This window comes from Poeciliopsis prolifica, unplaced genomic scaffold, assembly GCF_027474105.1.
Source record: "Poeciliopsis prolifica strain line A6 unplaced genomic scaffold, Auburn_PproV2 SCAFFOLD042, whole genome shotgun sequence".
Lineage (NCBI taxonomy): Eukaryota > Metazoa > Chordata > Actinopteri > Cyprinodontiformes > Poeciliidae > Poeciliopsis > Poeciliopsis prolifica.
The window spans coordinates 4,678,262-4,685,558 of record NW_026562417.1 but is presented as its reverse complement, the minus strand read 5'-3'; the positions used below and the strand labels follow the sequence as shown (position 1 = coordinate 4,685,558).

At 39.8% G+C, this 7,297-nt stretch overlaps 1 protein-coding gene across 2 annotated transcripts; it reads right to left on the bottom strand.

Moving 5' to 3' along the window:
- Positions 1–1,462: 1,462 nt before the first annotated feature.
- On the bottom strand, positions 1,463–6,052 carry nfyba (nuclear transcription factor Y, beta a). Of its 2 annotated transcripts, none has more exons than XM_055055670.1 (7): positions 5,937–6,052; positions 4,613–4,706; positions 4,406–4,536; positions 3,166–3,363; positions 3,008–3,086; positions 2,451–2,533; positions 1,463–2,004 (listed from the first exon to the last, which is right to left on the bottom strand). In XM_055055670.1, exons 2-7 carry the CDS (start codon positions 4,704–4,706, stop codon positions 1,972–1,974), a joined length of 618 nt encoding a protein of 205 aa, XP_054911645.1. In that variant the 5' UTR covers positions 5,937–6,052; the 3' UTR covers positions 1,463–1,971. The 2 variants fall into 2 exon arrangements, with proteins under 2 accessions (XP_054911645.1, XP_054911646.1); XM_055055671.1 differs by lacking the exon at positions 5,937–6,052 and adding an exon at positions 5,646–5,915.
- Positions 6,053–7,297: the final 1,245 nt, after the last annotated feature.

Sequence of the window (7,297 nt, the reverse complement as noted above, 5' to 3'; positions counted from 1 at the left end):
TTTCTATAATCAACTCTCAAAAATGACTGACCGAAACTCTTCCAACAGATTATTACACAATTCACTTTCACATGTAAAGACATGTGAAATGAAGAATTAGATGAAGGTGTTTTAATCAGAGCATGTTGACCCACAGCAGGTTCCCAGAATAAAGCTTCGGTTACAGAAACATTACAGGACTTTGAAGACTTTATCACTTGTTGATAAAGCTCCTGAAATGAATAGGCTGTTTAATAATATTTCAATTCACTGAATGGGTCTGTTGTCATAATCATGACAATCATGTCAGATTAAAAGTATAATTTCAAAATACCTTTTAAGGTGTCAAACATGCTTTATATGAAGCCAACATGCCTGTTTTTAAAAATGCTCTATTTGCCTGATGAACCTTGAACATGTTATTAGCTGCTAGCGGAAAATCATCATCATCAAAGGTTTGAAGACATCAATCTAATTATTTTTGTTTTGATTTCAAAATGTGTTTGATGATCTGAATCATTTATGGATCGTGGAGTGAATGCTTTGACCCAGTGGAGCATGGCTGGACCATGTTGACCTCCTCAGTCCTCAGTCAACATGCCGAGCTGCCTTCAGCCCGGCATGTTGACGCTCTGAAAGCCCGGCGGACATCTTGTCTAATTTATCTTGTCAAGTTTTGACCAAAGCAGCTGCTGTTAGACTGAAAAACACATTCAGATGTCTGTGCAGGCATAATGATGGGGATTTTTGCAAACTATTTAGTCATAAAGCAAAACAAAAACACCATTTTTGAATTTTCAGAAACGTTACTCTAGGGATGGGTCCATATTTATTGGAGGGCTGAAAGAAACAAATACAAGTGATAGAAAATATTTTCAAAAACTGGCTTTTTTCCCCCGGTCATCCCTTTTGTGAGTCGACCGCAGTGAATAGCTGTAAAACACATTCGTCAAACAAGATGGTCGGCCTTGGAAACCATGAGACGCATCTGTGAGGAAAACAAAGTCCATATTTTCCTAAAACTAAACCTCAAAAAAACAAAATTCACTTATTGCCCTAAACAAACTGCTTAATTTCATTAAATATGTCAAATTAAATCATTTATGGTGTGACTGAATCCTAATATTCATATGCTCATCTTGATCTGTAGTTGTGTTAAATGAACCAATCTGAAGCTAAACTACTCCAACTCATTGAACTTGATTTCTATAACACAGCCAAAACTTTTAGTAAATTTTATTCAAAATTTATAGCATGAGAGAGACCAGCATAAGGTCTCCCTCTCATATTACTATTAAAAACAGTCAATAAAAGGTCTTCATTTTCCAGATTGGGAGTCTTCCCCATTTATACACATTAGGTCAGCTGTGCACACGTTTTCTTTCCACTAAACATTCAAAGACGATGCTAAGATACTCTAATTTTCAAAGTAAACTAATTTTCAAAGTAAACAACAGAAGTTAAAGAACAGACGCTTGAAAGATCACTTTTGAATTTTTATTCAAAGGGTTCCCATAACATTAAAGCACATGTGATCACTTACAAAAAGAGCTGCTTGATCTAATGTGAAGGTAACAACATGGCTCCTTCTGGACGCAGGTGTTCAAAAACCAGCCTGGACAGAGACCCCTCCCTTCACAGACCCTCTCTGAGCCCTCCTCCAGAACCAAAACACGCCAAAAACAAAAAGCAAAATACACTGATACACAAGCACAAACATAATCCAACACTAAACCATGTAAGAGGACTAGTTTTTAAAATAAAGGCTTGCATCTCCCAGCTGACTTGGAAGTTCTCCAAACGTTTGGTACCTGATGACTAGAAACTACACACTCTACGAAACAGGTAGTGATCTCTCTGTACATGAGGGCTTCTCCGGATGCTTCCCTTCCAGTCGATTGGATGGCCTTTCCCAGCGGAAGGGTCAGAGGTCATCAGGCGAGTGCGAGCCCCGGGTAAAAGCCCGGCAGCAGGGCCTGGTGTTGACGCTCGTCATGAAAACTGGATCTGCTGTACGGTGGGAATCTGAAACAGACAGGAATGATGGGAACGCCGTTTAATCCACTCAGCTGCTCCTCAAGGATCAGACATAACTCTGGTTGGTTGGTACACACACACACACACACACACTCACGTACTGCATCAGATGAAAGAGTTATGTCTCATTCACAATCATTAGTTTTTGTTTTGTTTGTTGCTACACTACAACACATTCACTTTTAGGCTTCTCATTGTTTTAATGTGTGTGCATTCACCACTATATATTCACCACTGTGAACTTAATGAGTGAATCAACTGGACTTCATTGTCATATAGATGAAAACCTTGAATTTAATATTAGTGGAAAGCTGTGGCAGAAACGGAACCTTGGGTTTTCATTACCTCTAAATCTACAGCAATAAATGTGTGAAATGAGTCAATTTAACCCACATGGCAAATGATTTGAAATGAGAACTGGGGGTTGTTTGTACCTGTGGATATGCGGTGGTGGTGTACACCATGACGTTCTGCTGCTGACCATCTGCTGTGATAATCCCAGCTGGAAGCGGATTGGCTGAGGGGAAAAAGGAAAAGTCAGAGAAAACAGGAGCATGAACTGGAAAATCTCAGCTGTTTGTAAGAGAGGGTGAAACAGACTTAGACTTATTGTCATGTGTTGCAGCACTGACTAAAAAAAACAGCAAGTCATTTCTTATTTTTTAGCTGACTGTATGGCTGCATAATGCCACAAACATTTTCATTTGAAACAGGCTTCATCAGGACGCCATTTACTTAAAAATCTGTGCTTTCTCTCAAGAAGCAGCACACAGTAACTACATTTATTCAGATTTTTTAATTTAATTGATGGAACAAATAGTGGAAAAAACAATAAAAAATCTGTCAGTTTCGTTTTTTGTCATCAATAACTGAAACTTATTGTGACAGCATCAATAAATCAAAAGTCTTATCTTTTTACGATAAAAGATAACAGATGTGATAAATGTCCTGCTGTGGCTGCTGGTCACCCAGACGGCAGCGATTCTCTTACCGAAGCTGTCGTCTGTCAGATCCTCACCCAGACTTTCACCCACTGCCACTCCAGGCATCCCCTTCTCCCCCTTCATCGCCTGGGGGAAAAAAGCAACCGTGTTACTACAGCAGCAGCAGTGAGGCGCTACCATGGCGGCACTGCGATCGCAGCCTCACCTCTCTGAACTTCTGCAGGTAGAGCTTGAGGGGGTCGACGTACATGTCGAAGCCCAGCGTGGACATGGCGAACAGGATGTCCTCCCCGTTGATGGTCTTCCTCTTCTCCTGGTGGCAGCGCTCGCTGGCTTCCGACGTGATGAAGCTGATGAACTCGCTCACACACTCCTGCACACACTCTTTGGCGTCTTTAGCGATCTGTGGGTTGGAAGAGGAACACAGGCTAAGAGCTTTAGTGTCTCCTGTTCAGTAGGAACTGGACTGATCTGAAAAACATTTCTGGAGTCAGTGGAAAATATCTCCACAAAAATCTTCTGATTTTTGACTGAATTGGTTATAAGGGAAATTTTCTCTTCAAAGTTGCACCTCTGCCTGAACTGATTCCTGCTTTTGTTTACTTCAAAAGCATTCTAATTGTATTTGACAATCAGGTTTTTATATTTTTAACATTAACATTTTGTACACGAGAAATCCATCTTATCTTATCTTCCTCCCCAAAAGTTTGAAAATCAGCCACTGTCCTCATCCGCTCAGCTGACTGCTCCGCTGACGTCTCTTGCCAAATTTAAAACTTTGTTGCTACATTAGCAACTTTTCAGACAAAAATTAAATCTGTACTGCCGATCTATTAATAGATCAGCAGAGGAATTGCAATCAGTGCAGCTCGGCCAATGGAGACGAGGCGAGGATATCTGGACAGTAAACATCACAAGCAGAGTGACTCTCTGTTGCCCCCTGCTGGTCCAGGAGAATACACAACTAGATGCAATCTGCTGGGTTTCCTGAGACAGACAACTCTTTAAGCTAATCAGAGTAATAAACTGAACTTAATGCACTGTTTGATAACTAGGATTAGTTGGATCTATGTATTATTGGATGGAAGTGACCTTATAAAGTCGACATGTAGGAGTGCACCCACTGCAGTTTTCTGAACAATCTTTGCAGATTCAGATTTGTTAGAAAAGTTGCTAGGTATAGCGACAAAGTTGCGAGGTTAGCATCAGTGGGAAGTCTTTTGTTAACCACTCAGGTGCAGATGTGACCCGGTGGGCAGATCCTCTCACAGCATAGCAGAAGTGCACAGTGTGGAGAAAGGCGAGATGAGATCAGTTTCACTTGCATCCGATTTCCCAAAATGAAGGAAATCTGGGCTGATTTATCACGTGTTGTGAAATGGCGCAGCAGACATAAACTGAACTAATTGGGATAATTTCTTCTTCTCCTCTCCTCCTTGACCAACCTTCCCAGTCTGTGGAACAGCGTTCTTCATGATGCGAGCCACGTTAGCGATAGGGAGGTAGATGTCCTGCTCCCTGTAGTTCTCCTTGGCTCCGCTGTCTTCATGGTCATTCATGTTCTCTTCTCCATCGTCTGCAAAGCACAATTAGACTAAATCTAAAAGCTGTTCATGAGCAAAGGGCTGAGTGAAAGCTTTGCGTCTCCTTACCATCCTGGGGGTGGAGAACATAATGACTGGACGCCATGTATTCTCCAGTCATGCCCAGCTGAGAGGCGTCTGTGGTTGAGCTGTCTCCGTCCATCTGAAAAAAAGTTAGCCACTGTCATCAACAGAGGAGAAAACATGGAGCAGGTCTCAATGTTCTGTTGTAGCAGCGCTGCGGCTTTTTCTCCAAAAGGAACAACAGACAACCCTGAGCACCACACCGCGCTGCAGGCCTCACTGTTCATGATTCGACAGTAAGAGAAAGACGGGACAAAAATATCACATGAACAACAGTTTTGCATGACCTCAAAATAATCTTGATCCAATCATCCAAAAGCTGACTTATCAGAGAAAATGTCTCATCAGGAGGCAAGAGATAAGGGACACATTTCTGAAAAACGTCCCCCACCCGAAAATGTTGAATTTATTCAGGTTATAAAATTGGCGGAATGATCTGGAATATGTTAGTGTGACGAGATAAAATAAAAGGAAAATCCTTTTCTTTTTGGAAGAACATTGTCACATCACTACGTTCATCTTCCTCTGAACTATTTAGTGTGTTTTCTATCGGACAAACTGAGCTGATGCATCTGTCAAAGATCTACACCATGACTAGCTTTGAACCCTTGACCTGCCTGTTCATTCGGTGATTGAGTATGTAACCAACATGTTAAGTATGTAACCAACATGGAATTACAGTTAACAACAGGGCGCTTCATTTACTGTTGACTTGGAAAATTCCCAACCTATTCTCCTCCCCGGTTTTTTATTCTAGTTCATGAAAACACGATACAGTGAGCTCTCTACAGTACTTAGCGTTGTATTTTATGTGGAAAAATTGCAGATACGTGTTAGCTCTGTGTGGTTATACTTAAAAGCAGTAATGTGTTGTTTTGTGTGCTAGCTAGCAGGTGTTAGCCTGCTAATGTTAGCTCCCCACAGGCCAAAACTCCTGAGCTAGCTTTGTGGATGAGACTGTGTCCAAAAAGCCAACGATTTTACCAAATTAAAAAGCGACTGTCCAATGGGATATTACCTTCTGAAGGTAAATTACTCAGGTACATAATGTTCCTCGCGGAAGTTCTTATTTCAAATCCACTGGAACCCGCGTCTGCGTCGGCCTGCTCTTTGTCACGCACGGCAGAGAAAGACGAAACCAGGCCGGAATGTTTAACGCTTATTTTTTAAGTTTCGCCAAGCACAGGCTTCCTAATGAGCAGCACTCATTCACTCAGACAACAAATGAAAAAATCAGTCAGTGACGGACATTTCCATTCGAGCTAACAAGCAATCGGTTAGCAATCATTGGCCGGAGCCCGGCACAAACCTGCAATGAAGCCCTGGTTGGTTACCTTCCTGAGGCGGCTGTTTGGTTGGACAGAAAATGGCTGCGAAACGACCAGTCCCAGCGCGGAGCCGTGGCTGCATTACTTCTGCTGGACAGCAGGGGGCCGTGGTGCATTCCAGGACTTCTTGTAAACTCTGATATTAGAAAACTGAAATATGAAAGCTTTAATTTAATTTAAAAAAAGTTCTTTTTAGAAATAACGTGTAGAATAAACGTTTTTTTATTTGTCTTTATCACACATAGAAATTAGCAGAATAAAAATTACAGATATCATATTGAAATACTTTCTTTATTCATAAACATTCATGTTTGGCTTTTTAATCCCTACTTTTAGAATAACATTGAACGCACCTGCTCACGCCAAAACGTGCATCATTTGATTTTTTGTAAATTTATTTTGTGTGACGTATGATGTCAGATATAATCATTTAAAAGGAATATCCATACAAGCAGATTTTTAAATTGAATAACATTAGAGTTAATTTAAAAAAAAATCCTCTATAATAGACGTTAAAGAAACATGTAGATAGTACAATCAGCGTTTTACTGCTTCAATTAATCTAACCTGGGATACATGATGTGATTAAGCAACGTGCGTGTCAAAACACTCAACACAAACCCACAAATGAAAATTGAGATTTTATATTGAATTGATATATTTCGTCACTAGATGGCGCCATTATATTTTAAAACCTCGACTGTTTAACGTTTGACTCCATAGTCGAAGATTTTCTTAAAAACCTGTATTCAAATGAAAAAATAGAACATTATTAGGAATTCAGCACATATGCCTACATTTTGAGTTACTATTTTATTAAATTGTTGATCTTTCCTATATAAAGCAGTTCATTACAGTTTGCCATTTTAAATTATTGTTTTTAAAATTTGAAATAAAGCTGCAATTGTAGCACATAATCTTGAAAATAAACAATTTCATAAGTAAGTAAAGCTCTTTATGCTCATCAAATCATTTTATGTGAACATAAATGAATACATTATAGAATTTTTTAAAAAAGCACTTCCGTGCATGTTTTATTGATCATTTTTTGAATCTGCTGCAGTGTTCATACCAGATTCCACCATTGTGATTTTTTTGGTCTGGGCTGCAAATTTTGCCACATCTCTGTTGGAAAAATGATCGACTGGACAAATATTCATCAATTGCTCCATAAATCTGGCCTAAATGACAGATTGATGAGAAGAAAGCCAGAAAGCTATATAATCTCCTATTTACATTTAGCCAAAACACTCATCTAATCAGATAAGATAAAAATGGATCTATATACAATAATAATTCCTTGAACACACACTGTGCTCAGTAGAACCTGGCAGTGGCAGCA

Excerpts from the sequence above, each read along its gene's own strand:
- nfyba (XM_055055670.1), bottom strand. The coding sequence starts at position 4,706 with ATGGACGGAGACAGCTCAACCACAGACGCCTCTCAGCTGGGCATGACT. Across the intron at positions 4,537-4,612 it reads TGTTCTCCACCCCCAGGATG|ACGATGGAGAAGAGAACATG; the intron begins GTAAGGAGACGC and ends TGTGCTTTGCAG. Across the intron at positions 3,087-3,165 it reads ACCTGCAGAAGTTCAGAGAG|GCGATGAAGGGGGAGAAGGG; the intron begins GTGAGGCTGCGA and ends TTTTTCCCCCAG.